Raw genomic sequence first — 20,141 nt, 5'->3', positions numbered from 1 at the left:
AAAGTCACGTGACTGTAAATATAATCAGACACTGAGCAGATCGCCGCCCGTCGCCATCACCTGACCGCCGTCTCCACGCCGGTGCCCCGCCTTCCCGTGTTGTTGTTATATCCTCCACATTGTCTCCGGCAGTCCGCCGGACCATCGCCCCGCCTGTGCCGACGCTTTGTGGAGTCATCCCCGACCCGTCGAAATGTCCTCGCTGCCGAAGCCCTTCTCTGTCTGCGGGGGGCCCTGTGAGAGCTGCGCTGCCCGAAGACGAGGCCTGAGCTCGGCTCTCCATCAGCGGCTCCCATCCCCGCTGCTGGCTGCCTCCGCTGCCACCACAACCGGGTTGGTGTCGCTGAAAGAGCACCGGAGGTTGTGCGAGGGGGGAAAATCACTCATCCCGGAAAAGCTATACTTGGCAGGTGGATTTTTTGGCTCTTTTAACTCAGACTGGAGATTTCAAAGTAGTACTTGCTCTTTGTGTGTTGCAGAGAGAACAGTATAATCCCAGTCTGACTTTTCAAAAAAAGTCAACTTTTTTGCTTTTGGCTTTATCTTACATAAGGAAGTGAGAGCTTCATTTAAAAAATAAAAATGAATTAATAAATGTATACAAATATTTAAAAACTTACTTTTCCCCCCACTTTTTGTTCTGTTGGAATGAGTCCCCGGTGTAGACTGGAGAACAGCAGTCTCATATTTATGGTGAAATTATTTGAGAAAAAACTTACAGGAGTTCACAGAGACACAAAAGGAATTGGAGAAGGTATGTGAAGACAACAGCCTGAGCAACAACAGGCCTGTCACAGATAAAGCAGGTAATGGGAGGATCTGACAACAAGGAAACGATAAGCTACTGGAAAGGTCATTAACAAAATCAACCAGATGAAAGCAGTCAACCCAAAACCACTGCAGCAGAAGACCAGAACAGAGGAGATGAGAGAAGACAACTAGTAATCACAGAAATAACACACAGGAGTCGGGGCATGAAAGGAACGGAGCACAAGAAAGAATGGAGAGTCACCATGATCCACAACAGGCCAAAACCTTGAAGAACCCAAATTAACACAGTTAAACAGCTTTTTAACAATGACCAACAGCTTCTACGTCTTTCAGTCCAGTTTCCATGCTAACCACAGTACTGAGTGCCTGTGTTAAAGTATTCAGTGATATCCACATGATATTGTGGAAGATCTAGAGTGTTGGTACTGTTAGACCTCAGTGAAGGATTCAACACTGTTAACCTTGAGATGATATTATTTACTGTCGAGCTGGGTCGGACTCTCTGGCCCAGTACTCATTGGTTCTAATCTTACTAAAAGAAAGTAGATATCGTCTCATTGGAATGGGCAGAAGTCACACGAAGGTTCAATCCTGGAACACCTCCTATTTGATAGTTTTATGGTCCTGCTAGCTGAGGTTATAACAAGAAATAAGATTAGTTGCCATGGATACGCAGGTGACACATAGCTCTACATAACGATGTCACCAGGTGACTCTGAACCCATCCGAGAATTACCATAACTTTTTCCAGGTGAACAGAGACTAAACTGAAGTAAAGATCCGAAGAGCTAAAGAGGAACGATCAAGAGTCAGCAGGCAGTTTCAGTTCTTACAGCCAGAAACTATGATCAGGCCCAAAATCTGGGTGTAGTTGTTATGACAACCTTTCAGTGAAACCAAGCAACCAACTGAACCTTGTATAAAGCATGTTTTAGAATGAAGTTGCATTAGTTCAACTGTTTGAATTAATACAATTGAATGTGGAACTGATATTAGAACTGGGTCCTTGTGATGTAGCGGAACCAGAGGGTTCTACAGACAGTACTTCACTAAGTTGCATGTTCTGTCAGTTGGGGCTCATTCAGGTTTTATCTCACAGCTCCTGAGTGTCAGGATTTCATCTTTAATGTTTATCGTCAGCTGGATTAGCACATGAACCTTTATCTACTAGCTGCTACTGTGACACAACAGGCTGTTTAAAATCTTGAAATCCAGATAAACCATGGAGGAGTACGAAGATAGACAATCGGAGGACGATTGTACTTCCTCTGACGAATTGAGGGAAGAGACCGTGTATTCAGACAGCCGTGACACTGAGGAGATAGGTGAGTGGGAGATGCTTCCTGATGTCTGCTTGCTACACATCTTCAAATATCTCTCTGATGGTGATCGCAGCAGGGCATCTATGGTTTGTCATCACTGGCACAAAATCATGCGTCTGCCCTGTCTCTGGCGCTGCCGCTCCTTTCACCTCAGTGGCCGTCTCTCTAAATACAAGCAGTCCGAACATTTATCAGCAGTGGGCTATGCTGACAATCTGGGAGTCTTCTTGGAAAGCTTGGAGGTGACCGTGTGTCCTCCAAGATCTGTTGTGTTGGCCCAGCGTCTGCATAACACCATCTGTGGGCTGTTGAATACATTGGTCAGGTAAAACAATATGCATCTTAAGGCTACAGTATGTAACGTTCGCAAAAATATGTTTTTTTTTAACATATTTACTAAAAGTGTTGTGACAGTGTAACATGAGACAATGTGTCTCATGTTAAATCATGGAAAGATTGGTTTCCTTCACCTCCTCCTTGAGCTGCTATTGGTGTCAGAAGAAATGCACCACTCTCAACCAAAAACAACCAATTAGAGCCAGAGGGAGCGTCTTGGCGTTGTCAATCAGCCTCATGTATGTGTTGCTCAATGTCCTAATGGCGAGAACCTTTCCAGTTACCAGTTTTTCTGGGAATTACCAGGAAAACTCGTAAATTCCAGTTTTCCTGGAACTTGCCATTCCAGGAAAACTGTTTATCCACCATCATCGGTGGCCATGGTTACTAGCTTTAACAAGCTTGAACTAGCGGTGAACTAGATGTAGCATAGCAGAGAGGAAGGGGGAAGGTGTGAGCAGTGCGTACATAAGTGTGATTAAAATCGCAAAGACCCTCCTCCTTTCTCTTATTGGTTGTTTCTGAAGAGTATCTGTGCAGATGACAGCAGGATCATAGGCAGAAGACAGAGGAGCTCAATTTTTTCTCAGTCTCATAATATGCTGTCACGCTATAGTGACAGTAAAACAGACACATATTAAGAAAATATGTAAAATACATGTATATTTTTAAAAAAGTTACATAGTGCAACTTTAAGTGTAAATCTGCAATCTGAAATCTTTCTCCAAAGATATTTTATTCATGAGATTGAACATAATTTTTTCTTCACAGAGTTCAAGCCCCATTAAAGTCCCTCTCTATTGTAAGGCTGGAGCTGGACCGCTCCTCCTGGGGCCAAGGGCTCAGAAATACTTTAGTCAACAAACTCATTTATTTCCTCTTAGAAGGTCCCTCAAGACTTAAAAACATTTGCCTGGTCAGAATACGGACAGAGACCCAGCAGGTAATGTAGAAAGATACCAAATAAGGTAAATACTTTACGAGAAACATCTAGCAAAAACGAAAAGTGAATTGGAACATTCACGTAAAGCTACCAATGTTTTTATAGGAGATGGAGGGAAAAAGAATATGTTCTTTGACTTTTTCATTGAAATACTGACATATTAACTTCTGCTGAGGTTAATATGTGGTTTATACATGGTCATAAGCATTTTATATTGCCTTGTTGCTGAAAATGTGCTATATAAATAAAATTACCTTTACCTTAATCTTTAAGCACATCGGGTTGACTGAAGTGACTCACCCGAGAAAATAATAAAGCAACACATTAGGAGTGACCTTAATTCACAGGCAAAATTTAATGACAAACAAACACCACTAAATTTGTGTTCAGCCATAACAACTAGTTTAATAGTTTTACCTGAATCTGGTTTATTTCCCAATTCTTTTAACCCACAGGGTCTGGAGCTGCTTTCTGCAATAGTACAAAATCAAAGAAGCCTCTCTCCCTTCTGCAGCCTCTCTTCTTTGGATCTAAGGGGTTTCTTTTCTGCCACTGTGCCCAATCAGCTTAATAACAGTATACCTCAAATGCTACAAAAGCTGCAAAGCCTCACCCACCTGGCTCTTAGCTACTCCTGGTTGTCAGATGAACTGTTGCTGGCTCTCAGTGAAAGTATCAGAGCAAGAAGGGTCAACTATGGCAGAGATGGTAACTTCCTGGAAAGCTTTTCACTGTACTGCACTCAGAACGAGCCACATCAACAGGTAAGCAGGACAAAAAAACACTTAATGTGTCATTGATTGTTTTCTGTGTGAACTAGGTCAGTCCAAAGACACTGCCCTATCCATGTTTTACCGTGAATCTATAAAAGATGATTAAACTGCAAGCGCTAAATAATCTCTTTCAAGGTGGTGTATGGTTACTCATGGGCCACTTTGGTGTCCAGCAGCCCAGATCTAAAAGTCAGACTCACACTCGAACAAATCGTTGACACACATGAGCTGGTGAGGATCCTGCTGCCCGAGATTCCACTCGTGGAGTACAACATGACTGCATTTTATTCAATAGATGAGAACTGCAGTGCCAAGCCTCTGCTCCAAACCATTCTACCCTGGTATAGACACAGTCTGCAGGTCAGAGTCCTGAGAAAATTACATCACATGAAGCAAACATTTTCTTTGTTTTTTCCCAACAAAATTTTCTGCCAGAATCTGCAGAGGGCACGGGCTTGTTGTTTGGCTAAGTTGTTCCCAAGCACTGCAGTTTCTGATCATCAAAATGACAGTGGCAGAAATGTTGCCATCCAGACAATTACTGACAACCTTTGGCTTATAGTCAGTATTTGATTATTGTTTGGCTCAAGTAAAAGCTTATGACATATTCAAATATTGCTTATAACACGAGTTTCAACAAACATAAGATTTTTTTTTTTTACTTAAGCCACTTTTCATATAAATATGTTTTCTTTTTCAACCATTCAACTTTAAAAATCTTCACTACGTTAGGGAAATGCGTTCTAATTGTCATGCTTTTTAAAACAATGCCTCATTAAATACTCTAAACTTATACTACCATGTACTTACACATAGAGAGCCGTTCAAACTTTAACATTTGTTGCTTTTTGAGATGTGTCCGCCTACTTCAAGTTGTCAGACAGGTTCTGTCACTACTTGATTCTGTGTGACAGTAAGTAGCCCTGGGGGGTTAAACTTATGCATGTGGATAATTGCAATTACTGGATAGCTCTACTTCCTCATAAAATCATTGCTTTAATGCAGTTGCTTATATTGTTATCAGATATTACCAGTTGGTACGCGATCTAAAACATTTGGGTGTAACAAATAAAGGCAAAAACAGGCAAGAGGACAAATTCCAATACATTGGAAGAACGATAGCTGCGTAAAACCATTTGAAAGTGTTCAGTGACAAAAATGCAAAGAGAAATGCTCTTGTCTGTAGAATCTAACGCTGGACCTGAGCAACTGCAGCGAGTCACTCGATGATGAGCTTCTGGAGTTGGTTAATGTGTGTGAGTGCCTCGTAGATTTGAGAGTCTGGGCTTTCTTGGAGATCTCCACTGTGAGTCGGCTCCTGCACATCCGGATGACTAAAAGGATGTTGCTCAACAAGATCAAAGTAAGAAAACAGGGAGATATTCCAAGTGAAGCTACGGAGATTCAGTGAAGAGAAAGATAATATAGTACATTTGCATTGCAGGTGAGAATCTACACAATGGTTGAGAACATCGAGGAGCAGGAAGATCAGCTAATGGAAATACTATCTCCCTTTTGTTACCCTCCTGAGCTACAGTTCCTGGCAGTCATTTGCCCCTACATATGACACCTTCAAGTGTGCCTTAACACCAAACAAGGCACAAGCTCCCTAAAAAGCAAAAATAAAGTGAATGAAGCATAGAGGACATCTATTTCTTCATTTAACCACCCAAATGATAAACAGCTTGTCAGGGTGATATGGGTGTGTTTTTGTTTTTCTCCAGGAGACTGGGTGAGCTGGGGTTGTATAGAAACCCTGACCTACTTTCACTGTAAAGGGGGAGCAAGCAATGTTATGACTGTGTTTGCTCTGACATGAGGGAAGCTCTATTTAAAGTAACGGAGATTAAGGGCCAATGGAAATAAACTCTTGTTCGGAGGATTCGCGCGAGACTAGAAAGAGAGTGAGCCTTCTTTGTAGTTTTAATCCTCTTCATTTGATTTTGGTCTATTATGAATACAGGCTGTATTAGTTTTAAGCTCTTAAGTACAACACCTTATAATCCTTACACACTCTCCACTGATTGCTTTGCTAATTCCTTCATGGCTGAATATATTTTCAGTCTTCTGTTTTGAATAATTGCCCACCATATTAAATGATAATGACACATTTCAACAACAGACATGTCAATGCTTCCTCATTTGCTGAGTATATAAGGTCACAAATACACACACAAAAAAACCTCTGAAACTTTAACTTAACCATGATCACATCAAACCACTGAACAATCAGTTCTGCTGCAAAAATTCCTGCCAGGGAAGAAAGGTGGAAACAGCACAAAATGACTTTTAGTCCTGGCTACTAGTTATTAATGTTGTAAACCTGCCAAAATGTATTTATTCTGTCAATTATATCTTGGAAAAGTATTGCGAAACTATCCATAACCCTCCTTCTTTTTCACAGTTTATCATGTTGTAACCACAAATAACATTTCAAGGAATTTTGTAAAACATATGAACATGCCTGTGAAGTGGAAGGAAGCTTTTAGTGTTGTGGATTTGTATTCAACTAATAAAGATAAAGCCTCGGTTGTTAACATGTCAGTTTGTACTCATTTACTAATTCAAAAATAATGTCAATATTTTTATTTCGAACAAGCCTGGCGTAAGAAAAACATTAGTATTGCCCAGTGCATGACATTAACGGAACAGCATCCTTCACGTCATTGGCTGTTAAAATCCTCACAAAGTCACGTGACTGTAAATATAATCAGACACTGAGCAGATCGCCGCCCGTCGCCATCACCTGACCGCCGTCTCCACGCCGGTGCCCCGCCTTCCCGTGTTGTTGTTATATCCTCCACATTGTCTCCGCCAGTCCGCCGGACCATCGCCCCGCCTGTGCCGACGCTTTGTGGAGTCATCCCCGACCCGTAGAAATGTCCTCGCTGCCGAAGCCCTTCTCTGTCTGCGAGGGGCCCTGTGAGAGCTGCGCTGCCCGAAGACGAGGCCTGAGCTCGGCTCTCCATCAGCGGCTCCCATCCCCGCTGCTGGCTGCCTCCGCTGCCACCACAACCGGGTTGGTGTCGCTGAAAGAGCACCGGAGGTTGTGCGAGGGTAGGCGGAACCTGGCGGCGGCTGCGATCGGAGGGAGGAAAATCACTCATCCCGGAAAAGCTATACTTGCAGGTGGATTTTCTGGCTCTTTTAACTCAGACTGGAGATTTCAAAGTAGTACTTGCTCTTTGTGTGTTGCAGAGAGAACAGTATAATCCCAGTCTGTCGCCCTTAAAGCTATCCACGCAGAACTGGGTCAAAAAAGCCCCATGCCAAGCAGGATGCTACAGCAGTTGCATCATGTAGCCTCATCCCTGTTTCCATTGCATTATGCCCCTCATACAAATGTTAAATATCCTTACAATAAATGTTTACATTACAAATCCGCCACTTCTTCTATATTCACAAGTTACTTTAGGCAACAGGACATTCAGGAGCAGTTCTGCATCTCTCTCTCAGGTGGCATAGCAGGAGCAATAGAGATCTGCATCACCTTCCCCACAGAGTATGTGAAGACCCAGCTGCAGCTGGATGAGCGAGCCAACCCTCCGAGATACAGAGGGATCGGTAGGTCACTGGGGCATTATGGGATGAGTCAGTGGGCTAGGATGAGTTTCTGTGCTGGCCTTGTGATGCTCTCTCACTCCGTCCTGCTCTGGGTTTGGACAGGTGACTGTGTGAGGCTGACTGTGCAGGATCACGGGCTCAGAGGGCTGTACCGAGGTCTCAGCTCCCTGCTTTATGGGTCAATACCCAAATCAGCAGTCAGGTGAAGACAAGCACACTGTACATGGCAGCTTTTACATCATAGAACCTTTTTTTGTTTTTAAACAAAGCAAAACAGCTACTAAAATAATTCAGATTCTTGTTTTTTCACACGTTAGAGGTTATCGGGGTGGAAAATGTTAACCGAGGAGAAGCGGATCCAGTGACATAGAAACCAGATCAGGTTTCTTTACTGGATGTTTACCACACATACAAGCTTTCTTTTTTGTTTTGTTCTTTTATTTTTCATTTAACAACTAAATGTAACAGCCTTTGACAATAAAAGAAAAATGTGCTGCTGGAACCTTGACAGCAGCAGTTTTATTTGTCAGAAAATGTCCAGAAAAGCACACGTCCCTTACCTTAGTAGAATACTGATATCAACCAATCACATAAGAAAGTAGAGCATGAACAAAACTGCCTGATTTAAATCTCTGACTGGTTTGAACGGATGCCATCCTCCTTTGAAACTTCTGACTGATTCACTGACAAATATCAGCTATAGTTTTTGAAATTTCCACATTAAATAATTTTTCATAACACATGAACTGCCATCAGAAAATAAAGTCACTCTGGCCAGCAGCAGATATCTCAAGTTTTCTCTGCATTTTGTAATATTTTTTTCTAAAACTCCAGCTTGATTTAAAAAAAAAAAAAAAAAAAGTTATGTATAATCTTACATTGATTTGCTATTAAGTACAGAAGTAGGTAAAAGTAATGAATCAGCATGTATTTCTTTTATATGTTGCTTCCAAACATCTTTATCGTCTTTTGAAGTGGTCTTGATTAAACATTCTTCATGTTTTTTTTTAATGTTTTATTTTAATGTTTGCTGCTTTTTAAACAAATAGTTTGTCAAATCCTTGCACCCGACCTAAGACAGTTTACAGTAAACTTACTGTATCATGTCTGAAAAATACTTTTTTTTCTTCTTTTGAAGCTAAAAGTTCCTTAAGAGTCATTTCCCTCGACAAAGTACTATTCTGCCTCTCTCAAGCTATGTGATCTTGGATATCATTGTGTGGACTGACTTAAAAAGAAAGTGACTAAACTTGTGATGGATGTCAAAATATTTTGGTATTTCCCTTTCTAGAAAATCTGCAAAGAAGAAGCATTTCTGTACTAATTTCTTTCTGTTCCTGTTTTATAATGCTGAAATGTCTCCATTCTCCCAGGTTTGGCACATTTGAAATGCTTAGTAATCCGATGCGAGATCACACGGGCCGGCTCGACAACAAACGGAGCCTCCTGTGTGGTTTGGGAGCCGGGATAGCAGAGGCTGTGCTGGTCGTCTGCCCCATGGAGACGCTGAAGGTTGGTTGAAACGTTCACTTTCTACAGGAAGTTTTATGATGCGTCACGGAGATGAAACATCTGGATAAAATGGTCTGTATTTGACAAAGGTGAAGCTCATTCATGACCAGTGCTCCCTCAGGCCTCGCTACAGAGGCTTCTTCCACGGAGTCAGTGAGATCATCAGGGAACAGGGTGAGTCAGCAAAACTGGAGCAGCTGCTTATTTTGTATATTAGCAAAACTGCGTCTGTAGTAGTAATGTGCATTTTTCCCGTGTAGGTGTGAGGGGAACGTATCAAGGCTTGACACCAACTGTGCTCAAACAAGGAACTAATCAGGCCATCAGATTCTACGTTATGAACGCTTTGCGGAACTGGTACAACGGTGAGAAGATTTTCCCTGAACAGATGATAGAAATAAGAGATCAATAAGTTGTCACTTTCGTACATTTTTTGGCTTTGGCCCCTAAGGTGATGAGCCTAGACGAGAAATGCATCCAATCGTCACTGCGATGTTTGGAGCCACAGCAGGAGCGGTCAGCGTTTTTGGAAATACGCCTCTAGACGTCGTCAAGACCAGGATGCAGGTAGGAAACAAATGCAACCCTAGTTTATATATATTTACTTAAATATACCTCAGGTGGGACATTTCTAAAATGCATCCAAGAAAAAAAAAAAAAAAAATATATATATATATATATATATATATATAGGAGTATCATTTCCTATCCAGTACCCAAAAAGCAGCGCCCCACAGTGGCCACTGTCTGAGTTATTCAATGTTATCTTAATAGAGAATGATAATTATGCATAAAAATATAGTTTTTCAAACCCCAAGAACTGCATACTGTTTAAATCTCTTTACATGCTGGTCTTCACCTTTTATATATTGAATGTTTTGTGCAAACAATCACACACCTTCCAGATTGATAAAAAGTAACATTGTTTTCAGCACAACTTCCATTCTCTTGAGGTCCTGAGTTCAGTTTGAACTTAATTTCAGAAGCTAAAAGGTTATTGTTTTTTTCCACCTGGCAAGCATCCAGCTTAAACATGCCATAGTGTTTTAGTTCTTGCAATAGCATAACTTGGATTCACCTGTGTCACATTTCTGCAAACTAAATGCACTAATTAAATGGAATCCTCTTGATGTCTAGCATTGCTAAGCTTTTGGATTTGTATTAGCTAATAATTCTCTGGTACAGATTTAGTTGTTTTTTTTTCTTTGCTGCACTGACATCAACTTTTGTACAGAGACCTATCTTAGAAACTAAGCATATTTTATTCTCAAATCCACATTTATCAAATCCAGAATGAACTCAGAAAAGAATGTTGTCACTGTAAGTTTGTTGCTTGTGAAGAAATCTTAACACATTTTTTTTTATATGTGTATCTATGTTAGGGTTTAGAGGCCTATCGCTACAAAAACACATTGGATTGTGCCTTCCAAATCTTGAAACACGAAGGACCACAGGCGTGAGTACCATGAAGCCACTCCTTTAGAGGTCCCTCCCCCTTTAGCAACCAATCGTAATCTTGTACACCCTGCAGGTTCTACAAAGGCACGGTTCCCAGACTTGGCCGCGTGTGCCTTGATGTGGCCATAGTCTTTGTCATTTACGAAGAGGTGGTCAAACTACTCAACAACGTGTGGAAAACGCAGTAAACCAGCATGAATGTGAAAGGGGGTCCGGGAGGAAGCGCGGACCAGTGCCTCTTGCTACGCACAACACAACACCTCTGTTCCAGTTCAGTTTAGCCGTCTGGATTCTCCTGAGCAGATGACGCGTCGTCTCGACCGGTGTCCACACTGTTAAGCATCATATTCGGTTACATAGGCTCACTCTAAACCCAGCGATGAAGACTAAAGAGTTTTTTCGTCAAGTGAATTAGAAGTAGGTACTTAAATGAAGGATTGAATAATAAAAGGTTGGAAATACGATAAAAGGAGTATTGCGAACGACATGAAACGAACACTTTGTTCTGAAACCAAAAAAGTGTCTTGATTCACTGAGTACTTACCACATACTGTGCTATGAATGGGCTTGAGCAAGCTTCTTGAACCACTGTAACCAGTCTGTGTAGCTCTTGGCTTTGCTTGTGGTGCCGTCACGCTCGCAGCGTCCAGGTGATGGTTCAAGGTGAACCTCCGTGCCCAGTGCTGACCACAGTTCGTCTTTGCATGAACATTTTTAGACTCCAACAGCGAGTCGCAGACCTGCTGAGGCTACACGGACAAGTTTCGAAAGGGAGTGAGTTTGTAACTGAAAATATGAGCTTATGTTGGTGGTACATCTGTCTTGGTTCATGAACATTGTAGCACCTTCTGTTTTTGTATTCTGTTTTTGATATCATTTTTCTTCTAATCAGATCTACCACATTAAGGTTCCTTTTATTAACCCTGGTTTGATCTGTCCGACAGGCTTTTGTTATACTAACATAATAACTAACTCAGTGTGGCTAGGATCTTAAAAAAGGAAGAGGTTTGTTGCCACCTAGATATAACTAGGAACTGATCTGTTGAAAGACTTTTGACATAAGTGAGAAGTCTCAATGCAACAGATCAGTAATTGGGTGATCTTTAAGTCTTGAACAAAATCCTTTCAGTGTTTTTAATCCTCTCTTTATTCTCCATTTTGTCCTTTCCTCACTTGTGTCCTTTCATTATGCCTGTCCTTCACTATTTCCTTCCTACTTTCCTTCTTGGGTAACACTTTACTTGAAGAAATCCCTACTCATATAAATTTGTTCTAACAGTATTACTGATTGCACTTTAAAAATTAGGTAACTTTATGTTATTAAAGGTCAAGTTTAAACAGTAATGATTTATTGGTTAATGTCAAGATGTCTAACAAAGACATTTTGAATAATGTCAACTTTGTATTAAAAGTGTCATAATTTACCGAATGACGCTTTATGACAACAGTCATAAATATTCATGAAGGCTTATTCATGTTCATGACAGGTGTTGTCATGTTTTTGAAAGTGTCATGTCAGTCTTATTCACCCCCCTTCTAATAAAGTGTTAACCTTTGTTGTTCCCACCTTTCCACCCCAATGTCCTACTTTCTTTCTTTTACCATCCCTCCCTTATTGTAATTTCTCCACTTTATCTTCCTTTGCTCCTTCTTTCCTGATTACATATTTAAAACCTTGCCCGTGTAGGAATATTTGACTGAAATTTATTGTGAATTTATGATATTTCATATTACGGTATCTGGAAATGTGGAATTTTTACAGAAGAAAAAAAATGTTCCCCTTTTAAATATTGTTTGTTCCAATAATTACAAGGTTTCACACTTTACACATGAATACAAAGAAGGGTGTTTTGTCACTTGTCATTTGTTCTTTTTTCAGAAGGCATTTACTGCACAGTTTTGTTCATGGTTTGCTGTTTTGGTTTTTCATAAAATGGCCAATTTTAATGCGCACATTCTCTTTAATTTCTGTGTAAGCACTTACTCTGCTCACTGAAGGCAGATTTAAAGCTTTTTATTGTATGGGAGATACCAAAATACGACATGACGCACATGACATAAATGCTGTTGGAAAATTTCAATGACTCAAGTTTGATGTTCTTGAGGATAATAAACTTGTGTAGACCAAATCTGTGTGGTTATGATAAGACTAAACATAACATTTCAGAAATAGACTTTACTGTGCGAACTGACATGATCAATATAGCAAATCAAAAATATCTACTTTTACTCTTGAACTTTATATAAACACTTAACAAACATCACTGTACCTTAGTTGGGTTTATGTGATGGACCAAAACAAATTGATACCATGTTTCCCCAATAGTAAGACACCCCCGATTTTAAGACGTATCGGGGATTTCAGGGGGGTCGGCTAATATAAGCCGTACCCCTTACTTTCGGGGAAACACGGGAGTATTGCCGCCTCCCTCTCATCTAGCTGTGCGCCGCCTCCTGCCCCCTCTCCATACGTCACTGCCGCCTCCTGCTTAAAATACGGTAATACAATACTGTTCAGGTTGTTAATAAATGTTAATTTTATGGTTAAAACAAAAAATTCGACAATTTTTTTCCCAATATAAGACATACCCCGAAAGTAAGACATAGTGGGGCTTTTGGGGATAAAAAGAAAGTAAGACTCTGTCTTACTTTCGGGGAAACACGGTAGTTGTGTATTTTAGATTTGCTGTCCTCCTGGAATATAGCTGCAGTGATCAACAAGAGTCCTCAGAGGGAGGGAGAGCTGCTCACAGGTTGGAAAAACTCTGGCTTTAAATAAACATTTAGTGATTTAAGTTGACGTCTATTTAAACTTTACTAGGAAAAGAGCTAAGGGGGAAGTTAATGTCTTGTTCAACACATTAAATTCACTCAAGTATTTAAAACAAAACCTCAGGTGCACCATTTCTAAAATACATACAGGTATACATATGTATATATATATATATTTTGTGGATGTTGTAGATCAATAATTTGTAAAAGCTTTTGAGTGAAATTAGAATTCAGTATTAAAGTTTTTTTTTGTTTTTTTTAAATGTGCCTCCAAAACAAAAATGCCTGAGATATGAATGAAATTACATTTCTGGATTAACAAACGAAGATAAGAATTTTGAATTTGCAGGATATCTACACAAAAATAACTCTTGCACTCAAAACGCAAGCTTAAACTTAATGTTGTGGTAATATTTGCTATTCTAATCCTATTTGTATAGTATTGACTCAAAGAGGGCAGCTATTGAAGATCATAAGTCATGTCTTTATTATCATTGTAAAGCACAACATAATACAATGAGATTGAATAATAGATGTATGCAAACTGGTTGTAACCAACATTTCTCAACCATTCAGAGGGAAACTTTGTTTCTTGTTCAACTAACAGCCACTTAATTTACTGTTAAGTCAACAGTATGGTGGGAAGGAGCTCAAGTTAGAATGCATTAAGAATAAATCATCCAGCAATAAATTCATGCTATGGACAGGAAATCAGGTTTCCCAATATGGGATGAAAGAAATGTTCAGGATTTCCTGCCGCTGCAACTTAATGTGTTTAATGTCACGCTGATGGCAGAAGAGATTGAAGACTGAAGGTGCAGGGCAAGCAGCAGTGGGCTTAACATCACGGAGCAAGGCGTTAACGCTCCCACATGCTGCCTCATCAGACCAACTGTTCATGAAAATAGCGCCAAAATATCTCAAGAACTGAGATGAAAACAGGAGCCGTATAGCTTTCTGATAATTCACTAAAAAGTACGATTCTTTATATCTATGACAATGGTTAGCAAGCTTTCAGTAATCTGGAACCTGATTTGCACTGATGTGGGTCGTTATATTCCACAAGGTAAATGTTTTGAAATACTTTGATATGTTGTAATCTGAAGGAAATTAAGTTTCCATTTGGGTGAGCTTTGTTTGCAGTCTTGCACTGTAAATGATCAACGTTTTGACTTGAAAGCAAGACTCAGCATTTGTACTGTGACAGGATTCAAGTTCCTCGACACAATCGCTCCTGTGGCAGGCGCCACAAAGACGAACAGAGGACTAGATCTGCTCTGGACACCCTTTGCTCCAGCTGTCTGGAGCTTTAAAGAAACCCATATGAGAGGATCCATGATTGGTTATCTTCTCCATCTGAAAAAAAAACAAGGCAAATGTTTAGTACTTGGATACGTCCAACAATTGTGAAAACTGTACAAGTAGAGCGACTCACATTCGAAGACATTTGTCTTTCCCACCACTTGCCACTCTCTGTCCATCAGGACTCCAGTCAACAGCATAAACCTACAGACGGGAGGAAAATCATCAACTAATATCAACAGAATGCAAACATTCATTAATAATTTGAACACATCTCTTGTCTTGCCTCATCAGCGTGTCCAGGAAGGTCCATATTAAGCTTCCCAGTCTTTATGTCCCAAACTTTCAGCGTGCTGTCACTGCTGCCGCTGACCAGCAGCCGGCTGTCTGCTGACCACGCCACCTGATACACAGATCCCACATGTCCCCGCAGAGACATCAGGTATCTGAGGACCAAAAGACAGGGATGACAAGTATTTAGCTTAATGGCACCATCTTATGGATCCATTTAGTATTGCACATCCAGATACATCTAAATTACCTCAAAGTATAATCGAAAACTGAGACGTATTCAAGCATTTTAATGGGAAATTCAGTGGAAGGAAAAAGTCTTCACAAGCATTTTATTAAGTTTCAACTTAAAGTAATTGTATAGAGCTCCGTGTGTAAAGCTGAGTTTCAATTTTTGAAATAAACAAGCTCTTCCATGTTATTCTGAGTTATGTAGCTGCACCTGTAGATTTGCCAAAAATCTCATCAAAGACAGAGGAAACGTGAAGCCTAAGCCACACATAGCCAGATATTTGGGAAAATTCAAACATTTTTATGCATTTTAGCCTTCCAACCACACAAAAACTCTGTTTAGTGTCACAAAAAACAATTTCTTATGCGCCATGTTTAATTCCAAACAGGAAGTTGTGGTTGTTTTCAAGCAATACGATTGGCTGACATACATTTTAGCTTTGCAGGACACTATATCTGTGGGTTTAGAAGGTTAAGAATATTGGAAGAAGGTTTAGAAGGTGTAAAACAACCATTGGTGACATATTTATGCATGTTAATGGAGATGAACAATTTTCTGAAACCGATGCCGTGTGTAAAATCTTATATTTTTAAGTATGTGGCAGAGATACATGTCTTTATAAAGACTCAGCCATGTGTGTACATAGCTGAATCCTGTCGAGTCAGAGGTTTTCTTACTTTCCAGTACGTCCGTCCCAGATTTTAATGGACTTATCAAATGAAGCAGAAGCGAGGAGCCTGGTGTCAGGGGAGAAGAGCACTTCGTTGACCAGAGCGCTGTGGCCGGTCATCCTGGCTAATGGCTTTTTGCCTTCAGCAGGATTCCACAGGAATAAGGTGAAATCATCAGAGCCAGACACCAACCGCTCCGGAGCGGAGCCCTGCAACAGACGAAGACGACAATAAAGTGAGAGAATCAACAAGGTGTTAAGAGAAACTTTCCTTTCACGTAAATAAAAGGCACTCACCCTAACTTTATTATATCTCTGCAAGGCTGCCTCCTTTATCTCCTCCACTAGAGGGAAATAATACTAATTAGGCAGGAACAAAACACAAAATCCAGCATTACAAAGGAACGTCAGGCCTTACAAGAGCCAGTGAGATCCTGGGGGTTGATGGTGGCGGTAGCAGGTTCAAAAGCTCCAGTACGTAATACATAATCTGTGCTGAGAGCCAGAGTGTTCACCCAGTGGGCGTGACCCTGCAGCGTCCTGCACAGCACGCCCTGAAATCGACAAACCAACACGTCAGGAATCTCAGTGCTACTTCAGTTGAAGATGAAACAGACGCTCTGCCTCACATCTTTGGGCCTCCACACTTTGACTGTGCGGTCCTGGGAGGAGGTGTAGAGCAGTCCGTCTCCTCCCCATTTCACACAGGTGACTGACTGAGTGTGTCCCGTCAAGATCTTCTCATATCGTCCCAAAACAGTGTCCCAGATCCGGACAGAGCCGTCCTTAGAGCTGCTGGCTAAGTACCGGCACTCTGGGTTACTGAAACAGATGGGAGGTGGAACAGATGGTTGCAAAATGTTTAGATTTCTACAAACAGCTAAAAATACCCTAAAGGTCACCAATAAAATAGAGGAACTGAAGGCTTACAGGTGGAGAGGTTCCCAGCAGAGCCAAGTGATCCACTTGGTGTGTCCTGTCAAAGTCTTCCCTATCTGTGTTCCTGTCACCGGATCCCAAAGACAGATCTAAAGGTGCAGAATCGTGAAAATAATTTTTTTTAAAATTTTTTTTTGTTTAGAAAACAAAAAAAAATTAGGTTGAAACAAACCTGACTGTTCTTGCACCCTGAAGCCAACTTCTTTCCATCAGGTGACCAGGCAATGCTGAGGACCCAGTGAGCGTGTCCTTCAATAAAGCACAGCGAAGCTCAGAGGTGTCCAGATGTCAATATATAATTTGTATTTTTTGAGAGAGAAATGTTGCCTCCTTATAGAAGTGACTTCATACCTCTGGCAGTGTGATGAGGGGTTTCAGTCGTCAGATCCCAAAAGCGCACTGTGGTGTCTCCTGATCCACTGGCCAAATATCTCAAACAAACAACAACATAACTTATAAATCAGCCTGTTTTATGCGTTTTTATATTATATATATTTTGGACAAATACTCTGCAAAAGCACGCAGCTGGTTATCGTGTCTGAGAGTAACTCACTTGCCGGTAGGACTGAAGGCAGTGGAGATGACTGCCTCCGTGTGTCCCTGCAGCGTGCTGGTGCAGCGGGTCACGGCCCGGACCCTGAACACAGCCTGAGGTTGGTACACCACTGGCAGAACCTGCTCCGTCTCCACCCCGAGGGTCTGGATGCAGGAGCCCAGGCTGGACACCACCTCTGCCTCGCCGCGCACAAAGAATGCCAGAGGAACGGGCTCCTCCTGCAGCAGGTACATTCATTTATTCAGCTAAATACGAGACAATACTGGAGGAAAAACAGTTAGAAGTAGCAAAAGACTTTAAACGTAGGCAGAGATGTTTGCTGATCACTTATCCCCCCAATAAAATGCACTGAAATTACAGAATGAAACATAACAAAACGCAGCAGAATGATTACACATTATAATGGGACTGCGACTTAAAGAAATCATTCTATACATCTACGCAGAAGTGATCTCAAGAACATTCAATCTGTACAACACAATGCTAGAAGATTTTGCTCTAACATATCCTCCTGACTACCAGCAGTTCATTTTTGTCCTCTGTAGAGGACATTTCTAAACTTGAATATCTCCCACCCCATGCATTCTACTGAATTAATTCCTTTTGGTATCTAGAAAGGACATTTAGGGCTTTTCAATGATACCACATGTGAAGGGGTGAGACTTTTGTACGTACCTTTTTCTAAATCATAAAAATGGCATTTATCAGTAACAACAGATTTTATGGAAAGAGACAAAGTAAGTGCATAAGTATTCTAGTAACCTTACAAAGACTGTGGGATTTAAAAAAAAAAAAGGTGATTGGACAATATTTTCTTTCCTGGTAGTCAGGAGGATATGACCTATAAAATACACATTTAAATCAGACTAAACAGAAGACCTACATTTTACAAATGTTACCTCGTACAGAATCTTTTTTATTTCCTAGATATTAAAAAAGCATGTTTACACCAAGTTGGTCAGTGCTACCTTTTGTAACAATGCATTGCAGACGAGCTGCAGTTTGTCGGGGGTGATGTCGAGAGGCACATCGAAAGGTGAGCCCAGAACTTCCCCGTTCTCGTCCTGGAACTGGATCAGCAATCGCTCCACATCCTCACTTGTCATCTTGAATCTGGTTCTGTTCCAGATCTAACAAAATGACATTCGTTAGATCTGGTTTTTGCTGTGATCTCTGAATGTTACAATCTCCAAAGCATCTCAATTTATATTGTGACAGAAAAGGTTTCAAGGAGCCAATTAACGTTTAAAATAAGGAACTTCTAGTCACATTAAATAACGCCAAAATATTAAAATTCATTTCTACTTTTAAACCTTGAAAAAGTTTGAAAGTTGTTATTGCCAAGAGTACAGCTTCAAGCAGGTTAAGCTGAATGCAAATGCATTAAGATCATGTCATGTGGCTGTGAAAAAGAAATGTTTTAGAATAACTAAATTATTTATTTGTCAGCATCAACTCAACTGAGAATCTGAGTTGTTCTGAATGCGACACGAGTCTAATTTTCCCTATCATGAAAGTAAATACCAGTAAATACCAGTTTTAGGCACTCATAATAACATAATAACAATTCATAATAACTGTGACATTATATACGCGTATTCACATAGTCAATACATCACAATGAAAATCAACTAAATGATCATTTAATTTTCTTCCAAGTACTACAAAGTTTGGCAAAGTTCTCTCTTGCAACCGAACACAGCTAAGCAGTAGAACACAATCTTTACTTTAATTTACATATTTTTATATAGAAAATATAGCTATAATTAAACGACAATTCAAATTGGGGGTAAATGCAACAAAAAAATAAAGACAGTTTGTCAGTTTTATTTTTTTAGCTAACTGACGGTGTCCATACTCTCCATTGAAGCTAACTCTGCTAGCACATTCATTAGCCAACCCTTTTAGCATCTTGAAGCCTTTATTGCACGAGTCATTCAACGGGAGTAAATCTAAAGTTAATTCAACCAGTGTCGTTGGTTTTATATAAACACTGAATGCTTTATATATAAACTAAACGCTTACCTTTAGCTTAGCGGTTGATATGAAGTCTCCACGTGTTTACAGCCAAAGAGTCTACCACTGAAAAGATATGCTGCTAGGAAACAGAACGTCAAGGGAAGTTACGGGGTCGCAATGGATTATGGGAAAGTTACCACGTCGGTAGGTGCTACTCACGCTCCCATCAGTTATCTTTATATTTCTACGATTCTTATTTCTTACTCCTCACTTTCTTTGAAGTGAGGAGCATCTGCGTGATATGAAGGTCTGGGCTTTGACTTGGCCGTTTTTCACGGTTAAGAGTAAGATCTTTTCCTGGAATTATATTTCTGGTTTAATCCAGACAAGACTTCTATTCTGGTGTCTAAATATTTCACTTTTAGAACGTCAAGAACATTATTCCTGACGTCCTGGTCCTCACCCATGTCTTCTCGAACTTAAGTTGTCCTTTGTTTTTCCCCTCTTTTAGAAAACAGATGTTTTCTTCTCACACCTATCTGGTGGAACTTAAAGTTGTGCAGCCACTTTTTGACTGCACAACATGTACTTTCATATTCCCAGTAGCAAAAACATGCTGTGTACATCTTGGAATCACATGTTTAGGTAGAGACTTCTTTTAGTAAATTGCAATCTGCTTTCCGGGATAAACTTGCTTCAATGGTGTCCTCCGAATGTAAGTTATTTTCTGAACAGATAGTT

General features: G+C 40.4%; 3 protein-coding genes across 4 annotated transcripts; 2 read left to right on the top strand and 1 right to left on the bottom strand.

Moving 5' to 3' along the window:
* Positions 1-1,672: 1,672 nt before the first annotated feature.
* Positions 1,673-5,786, top strand: LOC145554809 (F-box only protein 39-like). 2 transcript variants are annotated; one of them, XM_081615358.1, is made up of 6 exons: positions 1,744-2,418; positions 3,201-3,372; positions 3,828-4,136; positions 4,281-4,505; positions 5,332-5,508; positions 5,590-5,786. In XM_081615358.1, the coding sequence occupies exons 1-6, from the start codon at positions 1,994-1,996 to the stop codon at positions 5,710-5,712; spliced, it is 1,431 nt and encodes a 476-aa protein (XP_081471484.1). In that variant the 5' UTR covers positions 1,744-1,993; the 3' UTR covers positions 5,713-5,786. The 2 variants fall into 2 exon arrangements, with proteins under 2 accessions (XP_081471485.1, XP_081471484.1); XM_081615359.1 differs by lacking the exon at positions 4,281-4,505 and having other exon boundaries at positions 1,673-2,418.
* Positions 5,787-5,876: 90 nt separating this feature from the next.
* On the top strand, positions 5,877-12,253 carry slc25a1a (solute carrier family 25 member 1a). The gene is made up of 9 exons (XM_074186871.2): positions 5,877-7,274; positions 7,602-7,709; positions 7,812-7,911; positions 9,083-9,221; positions 9,311-9,395; positions 9,482-9,586; positions 9,673-9,788; positions 10,604-10,677; positions 10,753-12,253. The coding sequence occupies exons 1-9, from the start codon at positions 7,025-7,027 to the stop codon at positions 10,865-10,867; spliced, it is 1,092 nt and encodes a 363-aa protein (XP_074042972.2). The 5' UTR covers positions 5,877-7,024; the 3' UTR covers positions 10,868-12,253.
* Positions 12,254-13,914: 1,661 nt separating this feature from the next.
* On the bottom strand, positions 13,915-19,648 carry nle1 (notchless homolog 1 (Drosophila)). The gene is made up of 13 exons (XM_008427158.3): positions 19,467-19,648; positions 18,410-18,571; positions 17,439-17,659; positions 17,237-17,316; positions 17,058-17,134; positions 16,877-16,974; positions 16,576-16,768; positions 16,365-16,500; positions 16,244-16,290; positions 15,954-16,156; positions 15,040-15,199; positions 14,887-14,957; positions 13,915-14,807 (listed from the first exon to the last, which is right to left on the bottom strand). Exons 2-13 carry the CDS (start codon positions 18,545-18,547, stop codon positions 14,795-14,797), a joined length of 1,437 nt encoding a protein of 478 aa, XP_008425380.2. The 5' UTR covers positions 18,548-18,571; positions 19,467-19,648; the 3' UTR covers positions 13,915-14,794.
* Positions 19,649-20,141: the final 493 nt, after the last annotated feature.

Source organism: Poecilia reticulata, chromosome 14, assembly GCF_904066995.2.
Source record: "Poecilia reticulata chromosome 14, P_reticulata-male-v2, whole genome shotgun sequence".
Classification (NCBI taxonomy): Eukaryota; Metazoa; Chordata; class Actinopteri; order Cyprinodontiformes; family Poeciliidae; genus Poecilia; species Poecilia reticulata.
The sequence above is the reverse complement of the archived record's forward strand: the minus strand, read 5'-3'. Positions and strand labels throughout refer to the sequence as shown.